The sequence below is a fragment of the Xenopus laevis genome, chromosome 6S, assembly GCF_017654675.1.
Source record: "Xenopus laevis strain J_2021 chromosome 6S, Xenopus_laevis_v10.1, whole genome shotgun sequence".
Lineage (NCBI taxonomy): Eukaryota > Metazoa > Chordata > Amphibia > Anura > Pipidae > Xenopus > Xenopus laevis.
The window spans coordinates 57,298,469-57,319,775 of record NC_054382.1 but is presented as its reverse complement, the minus strand read 5'-3'; the positions used below and the strand labels follow the sequence as shown (position 1 = coordinate 57,319,775).

The following is a 21,307-nucleotide window of genomic DNA, read 5'->3' as shown; positions in this document are numbered from 1 at the left end:
ATTTGTTGTATTATAAATCCAAAATTTTTAATACAACAAATGTTAAAACGTATATACGTTTTAACATTTGTTGTATTATAAATGTTTTAACTGTTCTTATATTATTCACCATTAATGTATTTGATTCACTAATTTTTTGGATATTCTCACTGGGAATGCTGGGAATCGTGTCCCACACTGGGAGGTGGGAACCATGGTGTAACCCCTCCCCCTAAGTCACCTATTTAAGTATGTTGTTACACAGTGCATTTAGCTTGATAAAGGGCTGGAATAGCCCGAAATGTCGCTCTGCTAATGTCATGCATGGTATCTATGGGCTTATATTTTAAGTATTCACATAACTGTGAAGCACAAAGGTGCAAGGCCTTTAAAAATTAGCATTAAAATATTAGCATAAATAACAAAATAACAAAATAACAACTATACACCCCCACATGAAATTCTTGCCCATTAGAAAAAACCACAAACTGGGTTGCCTGTCATGCTACCCAGTGTCTGTATATATAGAAAAGCACAGCACTCTACCCAACTATCTTTGTTCTAGTCTCATTCTACCACATTTAGAGGTGGTGCTGGAAACAAAAAAGTTTAGCTTATAGAAAAAAAGAGAGAGAAAGTGTTTCCAATCAGCACTCGATGAGGTTTTACTAGTATTAAGTCAAACCGAGGGCATTAGTTCATTTGGCCATCCAACTAGAAACTCCAAACACCCATACTATTAAAATTTCCATGTTTAATTCATCATTTTAAAATATAAATGGTTAATACATGCAAAATTTCATGACAGTCCAAGTATCCGGTACAAATACATTGAAAGTAGAAATAAATTAATCAAGATGATATATTAAATAAATGCAGTTGATAAGTGAGAAAAATCAGGCTGGTAAATTCATTCCGAGCCGTTTTTGCTGATACTTCATAAATCCTGTTAAAAATGAAGGAGGAAACATGTCAAATTGATAAATATGTATTTGCTCCAAAGTTGCAGTATGAGATTTTGTTTGAGATGCCGCGTGCTGAAAATTGAAAAGTCAATAATGGCGTCTGTGGGGAAACATTATGCTATTGGTTAGACACCCAATTAATGCAGCGAATTCCCCTGCTATCAAGACGAAGACTTTTAATAGTGCTTGTAATGAATACACCGGGTTATCCGCTTACTAGACACACAGTCTTTTTTTGCACTAACTCTTCCACGGTATCATAAAAAGTCAGATATCTCCGGTATTTCAATAGCAAAGTTCAATTCGCTGTTGTCAGCAGGGAGTATATTAGAATTATAGAGGAGAGCTTAGTATCCTACACATTAAGATGTCACCGCCATATACGTTACCCTCCGGTAGCCTGCTGGGATGTTTAATGCGGCTCAGTCATGAAGCTCGCCGTCCAGGATGCAGGGTATGTGTGGGCGGCCTTCTCCTTTATACAAATAATACTTTATGTTCTTTTTATCTCCCGACTGATTGTGTTCAAACTTAGCGTGGCCTCACTCTCTGCTGCAACTGTTAGGAACCGGAGCAAATACTGCCTCCATGTTAACACGCCGACGCGCGTTTCACCAGATTGGCTTCATCAGGGCGTAATGATGTCAGTGCCCAGCTGCTATTTAAGTCGCCTAAGGGTGAATTGCATCAAAAAATTAGCCAATGGGCTTAAAAACACTCGGCCCATTTACATATATACTTTATTACCACTTTTTATCTTAACTGCAACATTGTTACCAATGAGTGTTCGGAACCATTTTAACTGATGCTAGGTTAGTCGAAGGATTCCATTTATTTGGTATTATTATTAATTCACTATAACTACACAGAGAAATTATTTTTAGAAATATTCATAGAAATTAACAAAACTATTTATTTGACATATATCCTATGAAATTCAATCATTCATAACCATGAATCTGTCAAATTTGAGCAGCTTTGCACTTGATAGCAGGAATGGAAAAAGGGGAGTAAATAATTAGAATATCAAGAGGCAATTTACATGTTACAGAAACACGCCAAATTTAATGTCTTCATTCAGGCCATTAGGCCATTTTGTATTAAGTTCATAAATCCATTGCAGTTCTTTTCGTAATAGTATTTTATCAATATCTCCTCCTCTAATGCCCACTGTCACTTGCTCAAGACCTATTGCTCTTAGGCATTTTAGATCACCCCCATGTACAGAATTAAAATGACAGGCAACTGTACTTTTCGTAGATTTTCTCCTTATGTCTCCCACATGCTCTAGTATCCTTGTTCCTAGGGCTCTCTTTGTCTTCCCAACATACCTTATAGAACATTCACATTCAATCAAATAAATGACTGCCTTAGTTTGACAGTTAATGAAATTGCGTATTTTGTATTTTTTTCCATTATTAATATGGTTAATGTGGGTACATTTTTTTATAAACTTACAGCATTTGCAGTGGCCACACTTATGCATACCAAATTCAGGTGCTGGTAGCCACGAGATGGTTTTATCTACTCGTGAGCTTACATAATGGCTTCTAGTAAGTTTATCTCTTAAAGAGGGAGCCCGTCTTGCGGTCATCTTTGGATACATTCCAATGCACGCTTGTATATCAGGATCAACTGAAAGGAGATCCCAATTATTTCTTAATATATTTTGAATATCTCCCCATTGGTTGTTATATTCTGTAATAAATCTTATTGTTGTGTTATCATCTTTTTTATTTTTAGATTTATACAGGAGATCTGAACAGGTTGATTCCTTAGCTCTCAACAACCCCTTGTTAATTATTTTTTTGTCATATCCACGATTATTTAATCTCTCTGTTAGTTCAGATGCTTGCAGATCAAAGTCTTCATCATGTGTACAATTTCTGCGAACACGCAGAAATTGACCTATCGGTATCCCCTTAATTAGGGACACCGGATGGTGACTCTCAGCTCTCAAAAGGGTATTTGTGGCTGTGCTTTTTCTATAAGTTTTTGTACATAATGTACCTCTATCTTTAAAAATGAGTAAATCAAGGAAAGATATCTCTTCAGCATGATAACTTAAGGTGAGTTTGATATTTTTTTCATTCGAATTTAGTTCATCCACAAACCTTTGTAATTCGGGTAAGCTTCCTTCCCATAGGACTAGTATGTCGTCCACATATCTGACCCAGAGTGCCACATGCGTCCCGGCCCACGCATCCATCACTGCCTGAACCTCAAGGTCTTCCCATCGACCCAAATGTAGACAGGCATACGTCGGGGCGCACGTGGCACCCATCGCTGTCCCCCTAATTTGGCGATAGAATCTGTCATCAAATACAAAAATGTTATTGGTGAGTATGAACCTCAGGCAACTTAGTATGAAATCTGAATGTTGTCTGTATTTTATCCCCCTGCTATATAGGTAATCTTGGCATGCCTTTACACCTATTTCGTGGGGGATAGAAGAATAAAGACTTTCTACATCTAGAGTCACTAACCATGTAGTTTCTGAGATGGGCAGTTGATCAATTTTTCTAATAACATCAGTGGTATCTAATACAAATGAAGACAAAGTTGGAAGAAAGATTTTGAGACTCTCATCCACATATTTACTTAAAGGCTCTGTAATACTGCCCATCCCAGAAACTATTGGACGTCCAGGTGGATTGTCCAGACATTTGTGTATTTTGGGGATAGCGTAAAAAGTTGGAGTTACTGGTTCAAGTACATTGAGAAACTCAAACTCTTTTTTCGAAATAATGCCATCATGTTTTGCATCTAAAAGAAGCTGTTCTAATTTCTTTTTAGTTGTACTTTTCGGATCTGCTGTTAGAATCTGATATTGTTGTCTATCATGCAACTGTCTTTTCACTTCTTGCTTATATTTTTGTTCATCCATTAATACTACATTTCCTCCTTTATCGGCTATTTTTATAATAAGATCTTTTTTGTGGCTTAAATCAAATAACGCCGACCGCTCACTTTTAGTTAGATTATCCGCTGTAATGGGAGTCAATGGGAGTGCTAGAATTTCTTTTTCAACTCTTTGGACAAAAGCTCTAATGTTTGGTGCTTGGGACATATTCGGCATATAGGTAGATTTCTTCTTAAGAGAAGAAAAACCTACATCTTCATTACTGTTGGCTTCTTCATTTGGATCTGATTCGCTTAAGAGTGACTGTAATAAGTCCACTCCCAAGTTATCATTAGTAGTTAAAACTGTCTTTTGGGGCATATTTTTATATATTTTCTTCAGAGTTAACCTACGGGCAAAAAGATGTAGATCCTTAATAACTTTAAATCTATCAAACTTATTAGTTGGACAGAAACTCAAACCTTTTTTGAGCAATGAAATATGGGAATCAGACAATTCTATACCTGACAGATTCACTATTTGCATCTCATTTACTAAGTTTTCTTCCTGTATCTCCTCTTGGATGGATATCCCCATTTGGACCTGTCCCGCAGTTGAATCTGCCCGTCTTTTTCGTTTTGACCGTCGTGTCGGTCTTTTTCCCCGTTTTTTGACTGTTTCTTTTTTTGCCCACTTTCGGTAAATTCTTGTTCACTATCACTCATGCTACTTTGAAAATCATGTAACGCATAAATTTGTCCTTTTTTATAGTCCTCTGTATCTCTTATAAATTTTCTCTTTTTCCTAATTTTTATTTCCTGCTGGATTTTAATTAGCTCTTTTTTGACATTCTCATTTAGTTCATTAAATTGCTTATCTTCCCTTTTTTCTTCTAGCGCTAGTTTTTCAATCTCAACTTGTTTATTAACCAGTAAAATATTTCTGGTACTTTCGTCAATCATTAATTGCATTAATTTAAAGGAACAATCAGATAAAATGTTGTTCCATTTGTCTAAAATTCCTGGCCTCCACTTTTTTTCAAATTCTGCCCAGGAATTTTTTTTATACGGAGCCCCCTTGGGACCATCTTAGATTTAACATAATTTTCTAGGCTAGAGATCTCCCATCTTAAGCGCATCTGTTGGATTAACGTTTTTTTATATAATTTGAAATCAGCAATTAATGATTGACCATCTAAGTCGGATATACTATCCGCTGTAGAAGAGTTGTCAAAAACTTCGTTGATATCTGACTCCCATTCGGAGTCACTAAATGCAAAGGCCATTGTTACAAAGCTGCTCAATTCACTAGTTGGATGACCCGGGGCTAATGCTCTCTAATACTGTTATTAGATTTATAATAATAATTTTGGGAGGTGCAATGTGCCTGAAGAAAAAAGAGAATAGGAACCGTTATCTGTATATATAGAAAAGCACAGCACTCTACCCAACTATCTTTGTTCTAGTCTCATTCTACCACATTTAGAGGTGGTGCTGGAAACAAAAAAGTTTAGCTTATAGAAAAAAAGAGAGAGAAAGTGTTTCCAATCAGCACTCGAGGTTTTACTAGTATTAAGTCAAACTGAGGGCATTAGTTCATTTGGCCATGTGTGTGTCTAGTAAGCGGATAACCCGGTGTATTCATTACAAGCACTATTGAAAGTCTTCATCTTGATAGCAGCGGAATTCGCTGCATTAATTGGGCGTCTAACCAATAGCATAATGTTTCCCCACAGACGCCATTATTGACTTTTCAATTTTCAGCACGCGGCATCTCAAACAAAATCTCATACTGCAACTTTGGAGCAAATACATATTTATCAATTTGACATGTTTCCTCCTTCATTTTTAACAGGATTTATGAAGTATCAGCAAAAACGGCTCGGAATGAATTTACCAGCCTGATTTTTCTCACTTATCAACTGCATTTATTTAATATATCATCTTGATTAATTTATTTCTACTTTCAATGTATTTGTACCAGATACTTGGACTGTCATGAAATTTTGCATGTATTAACCATTTATATTTTAAAATGATGAATTAAACATGGAAATTTTAATAGTATGGGTGTTTGGAGTTTCTAGTTGGATGGCCAAATGAACTAATGCCCTCGGTTTGACTTAATACTAGTAAAACCTCATCGAGTGCTGATTGGAAACACTTTCTCTCTCTTTTTTTCTACATGCTACCCAGTGTATTAGGTGGGCATGTGAGAGCATGCAAAAAAGAATAATTCCCTCCTGGGTGGAAGAAACCATCAATAAAATTAAACGTGGGCATAGACCCACCACCACCACAACACTTGCAAAAATATATCCACAAAATAAAACTTGGCTACCACTTTGCTAAGAGAAAAAAATTGTATTTATCGCCATTTAAATGTGGGTGAGTAAGCTCTTAACTTACATTTTGATAAATGGTAGTGTGTGGATAACAGACTGTGTAATTTCAGACTATATCTGAAGCAAATAAATTCTGTCTTGCATAAAAAGGGCATAGACTTAAGCGTTAAAAAAATGTTTCCTCTGTATAGATCCCTAGTAAGGCCTGACCTTAGGTATGAAGTGCAGTTTTTGGGCCTTGGTCCTTTAAATGGTTATTAATGAGCTTGAAAGAATGCAGAGATCTCCAGCTAAACTGGTAAAAAAAAGTGGAACAATTAAACTATGGGGAATGACTTAACAAGGTTTGGGTTATATTCTCGAAAGGAGGTCTCTGAGGATGTGCGTAGACACGAAACTCGTCAGACCTCGGACGCTTATCTGTTATCAAATGTGTTAATAAAATGGATACCGTTTAAATAAAATATTGAAGTTAGTGATTTCTGTGAAGATCTGGAGTGTGCTGCTCCAGCTGGTGATTTTTGTATTCTCGAAAGGAAAGGCACTTAATAGGGGTTATAAGTACATTACGTTACATAAAAAATAGGTAGTGGGGGTGTGGGGCTATTTTCACTCTTTGAGAAAATTTGAAACACTGAAAATGATTTTTTACAGAGAGTGCAGTGATGAATACTTTGGCCATTGTGTTGTGATGATAAATTCTATTAATGTCTTAAAGGAAAACTATACCCCCCAAACAATGTAGGTCTCTATAAAAAGATATTGCATAAAACAGCTTATATGTAAACATCATCATCATCATCATCATCATCATTTATTTATATAGCGCTTCATGCAAATAAACCATTTAATATTAATAATAATATGCTTTTCGAGTAGTATGTGCCATTGGTAATCATAAATAGAAAATTGCCATTTAAAAAATAAGGGCTGCCCCCTGGGATTGTACGATTCACTGTGCACACAAACATACCAACAAATCATACTTGTTAGGTTGCATGGATTAATTAACAGACAGAGTTCTGTATTTTGCTTCAACACTTCTTCCTGTTACAGTTAGAGCTGCAGTATTTCTGGTCAGCTGATATCACGAAATGGTGGCTCAAGGCAAGTGATGTAAAAGGGCAAGACTTACTTAAATATTAAGACCAGTTTGGTAAGATTCTTTAATATGCCACTAAATATGATGTAAACTATCTGTGGCTTAAGTGTTCATTTTGGGGGTATAGTTTTCCTTTCATAGCATAGAAATTTTTTTGGACAAGCATAACATTTATAACTTCACAACAGTAAAGGGAGATCAGCAAACATAGTCAAGATGAATTCCAGGAGTTAATACATGAAATAGAGTGCAAAAAGTTTCAAGTACTGTCACCAAGACAATGTCTGAGCAAGGTCCTGACCTTGGAAGAACATTTAAATAGTCCCCCAGCATCAATTGAAAGTGCTGCATCATAACGGCTGTTGAATCCGGACGAGCTGCGTCACAACGTTGAGGATTTCCACGCCTGCGCCGAAGGACGACACCAGTACCGTGAAGATCCTGACATTTCCCCCCCTAGGTGCAGTTTCTGGACACGAACATGAGCAGGTTTACCAGAATTCCGTGACTGAAAGATCCTCACAAGTCTTGGAGCATGAACATTAATAGCTGGTTTCCACAAATTATCTTCAGGGCTGAATCTCTTCCACTTGATGAGATACTGGAGCTTGCCTCTTCTGCGCCTTGAATCCACAATGGACTCAACCTCGAATTCCATATGATCCTCCAAAATAACTAGGTCTGGAGTAGAATTTCCACGACCAGGGAATTGGTTTGACAGTTTCAGCAGAGCGGAATGGAACACTGGATGTACAGTATACTAAATGAGTCAGGCAACCACAATTTATAAGACACCGGGTTAATTTTTTGAATAGTCTCAAAAGGCCCCACAAAACATTGGGCTAATTTCTTTGATGGACCATTCAGTCTCAGATTCTGAGTCGACAGCCACACCTTGTCTCCAACAACAAATTCCAGATCTGGATTCCTCTTCTTGTCAGCGAATTTTAACAAGTTCTGGAGTAAAAACCACAGCATTTGATTTTAACAGGGTAAGTCTTTCTTGAACAGCAGGTACATATTCCTTCTTTAACAATCCAGGAATCATGAAAGGATAATATCCAAAATAAGCATAGAAAGGAGTTTGTTTAGTAGACAAGTGCATGGAGTTGTTATAAGCAAACTCTGCCATAGGTAAAAGCTCAACCCAGTTATCTTGAAGGAAGCACGAAAAGCATCTCAAATATTGTTCAAGTGTCTGGTTGGTTCTTTTAGTCTGACCATTTGTCAGTGGGTGATATTCAGATGAAAGAGACAATTTAATTTTAACCCTCTACAAAGGGCCCTACAGAATTTTGAGGTAAACTGAACTCCCCAGTCTGACACTATATCATTTGGTAAACCATGTAGACACACCACCTCTTTAATGATAGTACTCGCTGTTTCTGATGCAGTTGGAACTCCAGGCAGAGGAATAAAATGAGCCCACTTGGTCAATCGATCTAACATAACAAATATAATGGAACAACCCTTGGAAGGTGGAAGCTCAGCAATGAAATCCATTGAGATAGAAGCCCAAGGACGATTCAGAATAGGTAACGGATGGAGAATTCCAATCGGTTCAATAGATGAGCCTTTACAATGAGCGCAGATTTCACAATATTGAATAAATCTTGAACAATCACTTCCCAATTTTGGCCACCGAAAATGCCGCCGTGCCAAATCTAAGGTTTTACATAACACAAAATATCCAGCCAGAGGGGGGTCATGAATAGCTTTTAAAGCCTTGGTCCTAAAAGGCGCGGGTACAAATAGTCTTTCCCCAAAGAAATAAAGACCTTCTTGAAGGTATAAAGAAACATCTGTGGGAGATCGGTCTTAGATCTTAGATCTTTATTGAATCCTATGTAAAAGTGAGGATTGCAGTAGTAAGAAGCTGTTAGCTGGAAGGATGGTTTCAGATAACTTGACTGAAGGATACTCTTGAGAAAACATGAGACAACGCCTCAGCCTTGTTGTTCCTTGAGCCAGGATGATGAGTAATATGAAGCTGAAACCGTGAAAAGAAAAGGGCCCACCTAGCTTTTCTAGGCCTCAACCATTTGGTGGTGCATAAATACTCAAGGTTTTTAAGGTCCATGTAAACCAATGTCTCCACTCTTCTAAAGCTAATTTGATAGCTAACAGTTCCCTGTCTCCAACATAATAATTGCATTCCAAACTTAATAGCTTCTTTGAGAAAGATTAAGAAGATTTTGAGCGCCCAAGCGTTGAGATCGGGATGTGCCAAGATAGGAGCCATTGTAAAACTTTTCTTTAAAGTGTCAAATGCTTCCTGGGCCTGAGATGACCACTCAAATCTAGGACACTTCTTTGTTAAGTCAGTGATTGGTCGAATGATCATAGAAAAGTTCCTAATAAATTTACGATAAAAGTTCGAGAACCCCACAAATCTCTGTACTGCTTTGTGATTGGTGGAAGTAGGCCAGTCCAAAATAGCATCTTCTTGGGATCCATGATGATTCCATTAACCGAAATGATGAACCCAAGAAATTCGAAAGTGTCTTTTTCAAACTCGTATTTTTCGGCTTTAACCACCAAATTATGAAGATGTAAACGGCAAAACACTTCCCTCATATGACTCAGGTGCTCCTCCAGAGATGAAGAATACACCAAAATATCATTTAGATAAGCAACCATATATATGTCCAGAACATCTCTGAAAATATAGTTAATGAAGTGCTGAAAAGCTGCCAGCGCATTACACAATCCAAACAGCATAAAAAGGTATTCATAATGTCCGTATCTGGTTCGGAAGCCCGTATTTCCCTTTCTAACTCGGATAAGATTATATGTTCCCTTCAAATCCAGCTAAGAAAATACTGGTGCAAAGTGAAATTGTTGAAAAAGTTCATGGAACAAAGGAAGAGGGTAGCGGTTCTTGATGGTCACTTTATTGAGCTCACGATAATCTATGCAGGGATGTAAAAGTTCTTGCTCCACCGCAGTACATGCCACAGTTCCAGGATGAACCTTAGATCAGAAACAACTTTGGAAACAATATGGAGAGGAGAAGATTACAGTCTCCAATGTCCAATCGACTACTGGGTTGTGTGCTTTCAACCATGGTAATCCAATAATAATTGGAAATAAAAGTGAAGAGACCACGTCAAAACAAACTCATGATGCTCATCATTTATTGAAGCAAACAAAGGTGAAGTCTCCAAAGTAACAGGACAAGAACTAAGTGGAGAACCAACAGCCATCTTAATAAGGATTGGGTGAGTCTTTGTCAACAACAGTACTTCATGGATCTTTACGAAAGTTGCATGCATGAAACAACTGCTAGCACCCGAATCAAGGATTGCCGCTACTTGCAGACAGTTTCCTCCCCACTGTAATGAAATAAATAAAGACACATGGGCATTTGAAAATTGAAGTTGAGTCTCGACACCTGCATCACAGTACCCATTTGGGATGAGGTTCCTGACTCAAAGTGCTTAAAATCTATTAAGAAGAATAGACAGAAACAAGATGAGGAAGGGAACAAAAATATTCTATATTTTGTTAACATAACTTCTACCCACTTAATAAACAACACCCATTAAACATCCTATTTATTGGTTGCAGAGTGGAAGCTGGGCTAAGTTTAACTCTTTGAGTGCAAATCCTGGAGGCAACAACAACCACCATGCATTACTAGGCAATTCCTTTTTCACATGACAGTGCCAAAAATGCCACAAATGTCACAATCTGCCACTTAAATGGTTAAAAACTGTTCACCAACAAAAAAAGGAAAATATAGTATAGTCCCAAAACATAGGCTTATCATTAAATATAAGCAGGTTATCAATATTTAGGGGTTATTTTTATTTTATATATCTTGAATTTTTTGGAGATTTATTGTACCCTGAGGTTGCTCAAAGTCCCAATCCAAAAATATTCCATCTCAAACCTGTCAAGGCGATGTAGAAGTTAATTGCAGATGTTCTTTTTACAATTGGAAGATATCCTGATCTGCTTTGGTTTTCAGGCGATAATCCGAATAATTTTGGGTGTCAAGTATGGGACCTGTTATCCAGAATGCTTGGGACCTGGGGTATTCCAGATAACAGATGTTTCTGTAATTTGGATCTTAATATCTAAAGTCTACGAGGAAATAATTTAAACATTAAATAAACCCAACAGGCTGGTTTTGCTTCCAATAAGCATTAATTATATCTCAGATTGGATTAAGTACAAGGCATTATTTTATTATTATTATTTTTTACAATTTGGATTATTTGGATAAAATGGAGTCTATGGGAGAGGGTCTGTCCGAAATTCGGAGCTCTCTGGATATTGGGTTTCGGACAACGCATCCCATAACTGTACCTTTAGAATTTTTGCACTATTTTATCAAGTCTTTCCCGCATCAAGTTTTTTGGAGTTATTTTATTGATAAATAAGGTAAAATGTTGGATGGGAGTTCGGTCAAATTTGTTTTAATAACATAATGAGAAAATGTCAAGTTTTAGTCAATAACCCCCTTATGAATATTCATGGCAGGGCCTCCTGTGTGGAGAAAGAGAAAACCATTAATTTATTTGACATATCTGACATCTCAGACTCAAAAATGCAAAAAAAGACATACTGTATATTTGAAACTTATAGATAGCTACACTAATTTCACCCCCCTCATTTACTATTTTATTAATTTCCTCTATTGGTAAATTTTTTCATGGGATATATATAAATTTTTGGTATTTTCATATATATATATCACATGACATTTGCTAGCAAGCTCTGTTGTAATTTGGAGCTTTTGAAATGAAAATGAGGTGTAACTCCAAATCATTTTAATGGTGTCACCAGAGTACAAGCATTTTTAGAAAAATAATACAGATCTTATTCTTATTTAAAATTTGAAAATCATCAGTGTGCCAGATGAGCAGCAATTCAATATTGATGTATTGCACTTTTGTAGATAACCCTAATCTCTCTGTGTAGGACAGCAGTATTCGACTACTAATAAACTATCAATCAATCAATATTAAGCCAAACAAATCCATTTAATCAAACCAACAACTTGCTATCAAAATAATCTATTTCTTGTAATGCCTGTCATTTTAATCCAGAATTCATTATATAAATGCCTTGACTTGGCTCCACTGGCCCCTGAATTTTGTTTGTTGAAGAGCTTCCTGGGGCATTTGCAGAAACAGAGGAGGCTCTTTGGAACATGAGGCATTCAGAGTAATGTACAGATGGGCTTTCACTCTTTGTCTCTCGCTGCCTGGGAGGCTGTTATGGGAAGCAGCCAACCTGCAGTCTGTCACAGTGAACATTGTCAAGTCATTGTGTAATTTTAATTGTTACTATGTACATGGAATCTAAAAGGTCGCTCTGGATATATCCTACAAGTATACAAAGCCCTTTGCCAGACCAAACAGCTGGCATATGTTGTTCCAATATTTAGCTCTAGTCACCTTTTTTTCTCAGTTAACAATCAGACACAGTTTTTAATATACAAGATTTAGAGAACATAGTCTGCCATCTAAACATATTCTTTCTTGATAAGTGCCAAGAGTTACATTTATATTGATGTATTGTTAAATATAAAATTCAGAGCCACCTACAGTAAAGATATTGTCTAAAAGCAATGTCTAACGGTAGCTTGAACATGTTGTTAATCAAGCTGCGTGTATTTTAGATCTTAAGGTACGGTGATCCAAATAATGGAAATATACCTTATTCGAAAACCCCTAGGTCGTAGGTAGTGATGGGGAATCTGACCCGTTTCGTCCATCAAGTTCAATCCCTCCAAATAAAAACCCAGCATCCATACACACACCCCTCCCTACTTTTACATAAATTCTATATACCAATATCTATACTAACTATAGAGCTTAGTATCACAATAGCCTTTGATATTATCTCTGTTGTTAAAGGCATTAGCCATCACAACATCACCCGGCAGTGCATTCCACAACCTCACTGTCCTGACTGTGAAGAACCCCCTACGTTGCTTCAAATGAAAGTGTAATATTAATGCTGCAATGCTTAACACAGTAAAAAAAAAAGTAATACGGTTAAAAATGCCATATTTTTCATACTGAACTTATAGTACCAGCCTAAAGTTTCAGCATCTCAACATCAGCAATGATCCAGGACTTCAAATTTGTCACAGGGGGTCACCATCTTGGAAAGTGTTGGTGACACTCACAAGATCAGTGGGCTCTGAGCAGCTTTCGAGAAGCTGAGCTTAGGAGTCATCGCAAATTTACAAGCAGAAAATGAGGCTTGTCTGTAATATAAGCGGATACAGAAATTTGAAGTTCAACAGATAGTTAGACAGAGTTGAGAACTTTTATCCATTGATACCTTTTCCAGGTTTGTCTAATTTGTTCTAATTCAGCTTTACTACTCCTTGCTTTCTGCAACTCACCATTCAAGTCAATTGCCAATTATTCAATTGTGGGGTATGTGTTAAATGTTATATTGATTTAAGTTTAGCTAGTAACTTTCCTACTTGAGTGAAGGGTTGGCATGTCTACTTTATTGCCACATCTGGCTCAGTCCTATTAATTGTTTAATGACTGATGTTCTGTTGGATTAGCAGACTAGGAGATTCTTGTGTCTTTAAACTTGTCTTAATTAATCAACTGCCTGCCCTCACCCATGTGACCCCCCCCCTGCTGTATATCAGGACATTCACTTTAGGGGAAGCATGAAAGGGATAAGCATTGCTCTTTCAAAAGCTCTTGACTCCCTTGCTTCTTCTACCACCTGTCACAGGGGACCAGCTGAACCCCAACCCTACCTCAGAAGATGTAGTAGATCAGCTGAACGACGGTGGAGAAACTGATCCTGACTTCATCCACTTCAAATTCATGCTCTCCTGCACAATCGAGCTCTATCAATAGCTAAAGTACTTCTCCTCTATAATCTCCACTCTGTCCTCTAAACTGCAGCGACTGTTTGCCACATTTAACTCACTCCTATGCCCCCCTCCACCCTCTCCACCCATTAATATAACTTCCCAAGATATATGCCCAAAAATTGATCTCATTAGACTGAGCATACTGTCTGACAACAATCTCAGACTAACATGCAGTCCACACTGCACTCCTTCACCCCTGCAACACTTGATGAAGTTATCAAACTTCTAGCCTGCTCAAAACCCACAAGCTGCTCCCTTGACCCCATACCCTCTCGCCTCCTTTATGCAATCTCTGATACATTCTCTTCTGCACTTACCCACCTATGCAACCTTTCACACTCTACTGGTACTTTTCCATCCTTATACAAACAAGCACTAATCACTCCTATCTTCAAAAAACTTCCCTTGATCCCAGCTCTCCCACTAACTTCCCTTCTTCAATTTGCATCCAAATTACTGGAAAGGCCTGATCCAGCATCTCACTCACAACTTCCTTTTCAATCCCCTGCAATCTGCGTATCTTGACAGCGCTATATAAATAAATGATGATGATGATCTGGCTTCCGCACACTCAACTGAAACTGCACTCACCAAAGTAACCAATGATCTTCTACTGGCAAAGTGTAAAGGTCACTATTCCATACTAATCCTTCTGATTCTCTATGCAGCCTTTGACACAGTTGACCACCCACTCCTCTTAGACATTTCATGGTTTACATCTTATCTATATGACTGTTCCTTTAAAGTTGCCTTCTTTAACTCTATTTCTACTACAGTACGTTCCTCAATTCTCTGTTCTAGGCCCCCTGCTGTTCTCGCTCTACACTACTTTGCTAGGGAAACGTATTCAGTTGTTTGGACTTCAGTATCACCTTTATGCTGATGACAACCAACTCTACTTGTCTACTCCTGTCCTCTCTCCTTCTGTCCTTTCCGTTACAGACTGCCTCTCTGCTGTATCCTCCTGGATGTCACAGCGCCACCTAAAACTGAACCTTTTAAAAACAGAACTCATATTTCCTCCAAGATCTTCCCTTGTCATCCCTCAGATATCACTCACAGTAAACAACACTACCTTTCATTCCACCACACAGGCACACTGCCTAGGAGTTATCCTAGACTTGCATCTGTCTTTTTCACCACACATCCAAACACTTGCAAAATGTTGTCGTATTCAACTGTGCAATATTGCCCGAATACGACCATATCTCAGTTCAGAATCAACCACAATCAAACACTTATTCAGTCTCTTATCATCTTGATTATTGCAACCTACTCCTCGCAGGTATTCCAACAAGTCACCTTTTACAACTCCAATCTGTTCTAAATGCTGCGCTAGACTCATCTATCTTACCGCTCAATATCAGCTGCTTCCATATGCATGTCCCTTCACTGGCTCCCAATCTCCTCTAGCATCAAATTTAAACTACTCACACTTACATTTAAGGCACTTAACAGTGAAGCCCCTCCGTATATTTCATCTCTGATCTCCAAATACACTCCTTCATGCAACCTTCACTCTGTTTCTGACCTTCGCCTCGCTTCTCTCTCTCATCATTTCAGCCCATTCTCATCTACAAGACTTCTCTCGGGCTTATGCTTTTCTCTGGAACTCTCTTCCTTGAGCTGTCAGACTTTCTCCTTCTTTCCAAACTTTCAAATGGTCCTTAAAGACCCACCTGTTTAAAGAAGCTTATTCAATGAACCTTAATTAATCAATCATTGCTGTATCGTAAATCACAAAATTGTTTCTAAAATCCTAATGTCTCAATTGTTTGTAAACTCTAATTTGTAGGACCCTCTAATCCTATTGTACTCTGTAAACCCTTGTTTGTTATCCACCATTTATTCCCTGTTTGTTATAACCAAGGTAAAGCATTGCGTATCTTGTCGGCGCTATATAAATAAATGGTGACGATACTACAAGGCTGATTATTAAATTCTGAGGCCACTGGTTTCTGTGCTGCTATGTAGTAATTATCTGTATTAAGTACTAATCAGCCTTATATTTTGACATTTCTATTATGAATAAATAGTATAATTTGAGTTGGTCCCTGCTCATGTAACTGACAAGCAGTACAGGGCATGTGCATTGAATCGGCAGAAAGGGCTGTGGTTGCCTTGGGCTGGTACAGAAGCCCATAACATAATGTACAACATTTCTAGCCTACTTATAGTTAAGCTATAGTTCTCCTTTAAAATAGGGATTATACTGTAATATAAAGGTATATGATCTATTATCCAGAATGCCCAGGACCTGGGGTTTTCTGGATAATCATCATCATTTCATCATCATCATTTATTTATATAGCGCTGTCAAGATACGCAGTGCTTTACTGCAGTTATAGCAAACAGGGACTAAATGGTGGATAACAAACAAGGATTACAGAGTAAAATAGGGTTAGAAGGACCTAGAGATTAGAGTTTACAAACTAAAGGTTAGGGCACAATTGAGACATTAGGATTATATAAACACTTTGTCATTTTTGATACAGCAATGATTAATTAAGGTACATCGAATAAGCCTCTTTGAACAGGTGGGTCTTTAAGGAGCGCTTGAAAGTTTGGAAAGAAGGATAAAGTCTGACAGCTTGTGGCAGAGAGTTCCAGAGAAAAGCAGAAGCCAGAGAGAAGTCTTGTAGATGAGAATGGGCAGAAGTGATCAGAGGAGAAGTGAAGCGAAGATCAGAAGCAGAGCGAAGGTTTCGTGAAGGAGTGTATTTGGAGATTAGAGATGAAATATAGGGAGGGGTTTCATTTTAAAGGGCCTTGAATGTGAGTGTAAGTAATTTGAATTTGATTCTAGAAGAGATTGGGAGCCAGTGAAGGGACATGCATATAGGTGCAGCTGATGTTGAGCGGCGAGCTAGATGAATGAGTCTAGCGGCCACGTTTAGAACAGATTGGAGTTGTGACTTCTTGGAATACCTGTGAGGAGTAAGTTGCAGTAATCAAGGCGGGAGATGATGAGAGACTGAATCAGTGTTTTAGTTGATTCTGAACTGAGATATGGTCGTATTCAAGCAATGTTGCGCAGTTGAATACGTAAGTGTTTGAATGTGTGGTGAAAAAGACAGATGTGAGTCTAAGATAACTCCTAGGCAGCGTGCCTGTGTGGTGAAATGAAAGGTGTTGTTGTTTACGGTGAGTGATATCTGAGGGACAGGGGAAGATCTAGGAAATATAATGAGTTCTGTTTTTGAAAGGTTCAGTTTCAGGTGGCGCTGTGACATCCAGGAGGAGACAGCAAAGAGACAGTGTGTGACTTGGGAAAGGACAGAATTAGAAAGATCAGGAGTAGACAAGTAGAGTTGGGTGTCATCAGCATAAAGGTGATACTGAAGTCCAAATGACTGAATAAGTTTTCCTAGTGAAGTTGTATAGAGCGAGAATAGCAGGGGGTCAAGAACAGAGCCTTGAGGAACTCCAACAGAGAGTGGGAAAGCAGTAGAAGTAGAGTTAGAGAAGGAAACTTTAAAGGAATGGTCAGACAGATAAGATGTAAACCATGAAAGAGCAGTGTCCCGAATGCCAGATGAGTGTAGAATGTTAAGGAGGTCAACTGTGGTCAACTGTGTCAAAGGTTGCAGAGAGATCTAGAAGGATTAGAATGGAATAGTGACCTTTAGACTTTGCCAATAGAAGATCATTGGTTACTTTGGTGAGTGCAGTTTCAGTCGAGTGTGATGGGCAGAAGGGGTCGAGGAGGGAGTTGTGAGTGAGATGCTGGATCAGGCATTTGTAAACAAGCCTTTCTAGTAATTTGGATGCGAATGGAAGAAGGGAGACCGGTCGATAGTTACTGGGAGAGCTGGGATCAAGGGAAGGGTTTTTGAGGATAGGAGTGATTAGTGCTTGTTTGTATAATGATGGAAAGGTACCAGTAGAGAATGAAAGATTAAATAGGTGGGTAAGTACAGGAGAAAGTGTATCAGAGATTGGGTGGAGGAGGCGAGAGGGTATGGGGTCCAGGGAACAGGTCGTGGGTTTTGAGCAGGCTAGAAGTTTGCTAACTTCATCTAGAGTTGCAGGGGTGAAGGAGTGCAAAGTAGATGTGAGCGGACTGCACGTTGGTCTGAGATTGTTGTCGGACGGTATGCTCAGCCTAATGAGATCGATTTGAGCAAGGTCTTGGGCGGTAACATTAATAGGTGGAGGGGGTGGAGGGGGCATAGGAGTGAGTTAAATGTGGCAAACAGCTGCTGTGGATAATGGATCTATCCACAATTTGGATCACCATACCTTAAGTCTGCTAAAAAATATTTCCTGGATAATACGTTTCTGGATAAGGGATCCCATACCTGTACAATAAAAGTGAGGTTAAGAAACATTAAGAAAGGTAATGGCCGATGGTGTTAAAAGTCCTAATAAAAAGTACTCCATCTCAGACCTGCCAAGTTCATGTAGAAGTCAATGGCAGATGTCCAGTTTACAACTGGAAGATATCCTGATCTGTGTTAAGTTTCATTCAATAATCTGAAGATGTCATGGTCGCAGATTTCATGCGTCAATTCCAAAAAAGTCTCCGTTTTTGGGAACAACCTGAAAAATATTCGGATTTTTCCTGCAGAAGAAATTGGGATGCACTGAATCCACTATTTTGGATTCGGCTGGACTTCCGAATCCTCCGTGAAAGATTCGGCCGAATACCGAACCGATTCCGAATCCTAATTTGCATATGCAAATTAGGGGTGGGAAGGTGAAAAAATGTTTACTTCCTTGTTTTGTGCCAAAAAGTATATGCAAATTAGGATTCGGTTCGAATCCGAATCCTGATGAAAAAGGCCGAATCCTGGCCGAATCCCGAACCAAATCCTGAATTTTGTGCATCCCTAACAAGAAATTTTGTGAAAATGTATTGATAAATAAGTGGGGAAGTCTGCGCATTTGGCCGGAGTGGTATATAAAAAAATTTTGAGAAATTTTTGGATTTTGATAAATAACCCCTTAATATCCTATATAATACAATACTGAGTATATAGTTTGTTATATTATTTTAGTTTCATGTGATAAAAATTATAATGCTAAGCACAAATTATAACTGATGACATCACTAAGCACCATTTACGAGAATATACATTTACAGAATATTAATGTCACTTGTGTATTATACATAAATATATACATAAAAGGTCATGTTACTGACCAATTATCAATTTTGCCAAGTAAGAGTAATAATGTAGTTTAGAGATACTTCGCTGAAAAGTCAGTAGTATTTGAGTAATTGCATTTTTGATTATATATTGAGTATTTGAATGATGGTGTTAGAGGTGGCTACTCATGCTTCTACAAAACAAAATTATATAGTGCCAACATATTCTACAACATTGACATCTGTCCTTGACCTCTAAGGGCTTACAGTCTATTACTTTCATAAACATCATGGATATTTTTATTAGGCACTAATTAATCTGCCTGTATTTTTTTAGAGTTTGAGTTTGAATAAAGGATAAGATTCAAACTTATTGTCTATAGTGGCCCTTCTGGCATTAAATTGAGGTACCCAGCACTGCAATACAGCAATATATATATATATATATATATATATATATATATATATATATATATATATATATAACAATATTAAATTCTATTTTTAGGCATGTTTAGATGGGTATAGGAAAAGAAATTAATGAAAAAAATTATGGCAGGAAGATAATAAAGGTATTTTTTAACTTGTTCATTAATGACTTAGGTGAGGCTATTGTAAGTAATGTATCAGTGTTTGGTGACACAAAACTATCCAGCCCAATTAATTCCATCCAGGATGTGGCATCCTTGCAACAGGATCTTGACAAACTGGCAATCTGGGCAGCTAAGTAGCAAGTGAGATTCAATGCTGATAAATGCACCTGGGATGTACAAATATCCAATCCCTTTATACCCTTAATGGGACTGCACTAGGCAAATCCATAATGAAAAAGGACAGTCGAGTCCTTGTAGATAATAAACTTGACTGTAGCAAGCAATGAAAGTCAGCAGCATCAAAGGCAAATAAGGTCTTGAGCTGTATTAAAAGGGGGAGGAGGGGGGCATTCTTCCACTGTATAGAGCACTGGTAAGACCCTATCTAGAATATGCGGTACAGTTTTGGTCTCCAGTGCTGAAACAAGACATTATTGAATTGGAGAGGGTACAGAGAAGGGCAACTAAGCTGGTAAAAGGTATGGAAAATCTTAGCTATGAGTAGTGATAGGTGAATTTATTCTCCAGGCATGGATTTGTGGCGAATTTCCACAAATCGCAACCCGCAAATGTTTTCATGAAACTGCTGCGAAAATTTGCCATGGAAAAATTTGCTGCAACAAAAAAAATTGTCATGTCATAATTGGTGCATGCAGAAAAATGTCATGCGCCAAAATTAATCGAATGCCCGTTGACTTTAATGAATTTGGACAAAAGACTCGAGCATATAAAAATTGTCACTCGTGTCAAAATTGACGTGCATCAAAATTATTTTGACACCCATTAAATTCAATGCGTTTCGCAAATTTATCACAGATTCGCAAATTTTTTTGCAGTTTTGCCGTTTGGAGTTTTTGAATTCTTCAGCAAAGCAAAACAGGACAGATTTGCCCATCGCTAGCTATACCGAAAGACTGGTCAAATTGAGGTTGTTCATGCTGGAAAAGAGGCACTTAAGGGGCGGTATGATACTATGTATACATATATAAGGGGATCATATACAGTAATAATCTTTCTAAGGCTTTATTTATCAGTAGGTCTTTCCAGCTGACGTGAGTAAATAAACAATTGCATAAAGGACTGGAATAGTCCGAAACGTTGCCGTTGTTGCACGAATAAAAAGTCTTTTCACATATTGGAGTGCTGCTGCAATTGTTTATTCACGTGTGGAGAACCTATGCAGAGAGGAGTTCAGCGTGCACCCGAGACTGCAAACAGTGAGTTGTGTGAGTGTGGCACTTTACCTCTGACTTTGTCCAGCTGACGTGAGGTCACTCATTCCATTTAGAAGAAAGGAGGTTCTGCCTAAATATTTGGAAGGGTTTTTTTTTTGTTTTTTTTTAAAGTGAGAGCCTTGAAGCTGTGGATTTCTCTCCCTGAATCAGTTGTTGATACATTAGATAGCTTTAAAAAAGGTTGGATAGCTTTTTAGCAATCGAGGAAATACAGGGTTATTTAAGATAGCTCATAGTTCAAGTTGATCCAGGGACTGAGGCAAATTTGAGAGACTTAGTCGAATATGTATAAA

At 37.9% G+C, this 21,307-nt stretch overlaps 1 protein-coding gene across 1 annotated transcript in view; it reads right to left on the bottom strand.

Moving 5' to 3' along the window:
* Positions 1 to 713: 713 nt before the first annotated feature.
* Positions 714 to 21,307, bottom strand: part of LOC121395073 — a 39,513-nt gene continuing 18,919 nt past the window's right edge. The window contains exon 5 of the mRNA XM_041567615.1: positions 714 to 1,615. Coding sequence (XP_041423549.1) covers positions 1,607 to 1,615 — 9 coding nt within the window. The 3' untranslated portion in view covers positions 714 to 1,606. The remainder of the gene's footprint in view (positions 1,616 to 21,307) is intronic.